The sequence below is a fragment of the Penaeus chinensis genome, chromosome 4 (genome assembly GCF_019202785.1).
Source record: "Penaeus chinensis breed Huanghai No. 1 chromosome 4, ASM1920278v2, whole genome shotgun sequence".
Lineage (NCBI taxonomy): Eukaryota > Metazoa > Arthropoda > Malacostraca > Decapoda > Penaeidae > Penaeus > Penaeus chinensis.
This window is the reverse complement of record NC_061822.1, coordinates 32,454,569-32,455,033: the sequence shown is the minus strand read 5'-3', so window position 1 is coordinate 32,455,033 and position 465 is coordinate 32,454,569. Positions and strand designations below refer to the sequence as shown.

Here is a 465-nt window from a genome sequence, read left to right as displayed (position 1 = left end):
ATCACTCCCGATCGGGTACATTTATTTCACTGACAGCTTTATGAAGAGTTGATGTTGAATTAGCTTTATTATTTCCGTGTGCCTCGCGTTAAAAATGCATATTCATATTATATTTAAATCTTGAAAAATTTGACTTTTAAGTGATAATTGCACAATTTTGACTTTTAAAAATATGAGTGAGGTATTTTGTTTTACTAAAATGCTTAAGAGGTGCGTATATTTTTACTTAGGTGTGGAACAATTCATAATCAATACAAGTGTAACTTAATTGCGGTTTTGCCATTAAAAAATAGCATTTCCTATTAGAAGCCGAGTATATATTCAATTTAAAAAATGTTAAAGATAATGATAAACAAATAAACAATAATGATAAATCAGGGTTTAGTTGTCCATTGTGCTTCTAAACAATCCCTGTGTGCAAGGAATAGCCGGCGTTACCACTAGCAGAACGGGACTGGAACTCAT

General features: G+C 31.4%; 1 protein-coding gene across 1 annotated transcript in view; it reads right to left on the bottom strand.

Annotated features, from left to right (window-relative positions):
- LOC125025278 (carbohydrate sulfotransferase 5-like) overlaps positions 1-465 on the bottom strand; it is an 8,038-nt gene extending 7,573 nt beyond the window's left edge. The window contains exon 1 of the mRNA XM_047613251.1: positions 439-465. Coding sequence (XP_047469207.1) covers positions 439-465 — 27 coding nt within the window. The remainder of the gene's footprint in view (positions 1-438) is intronic.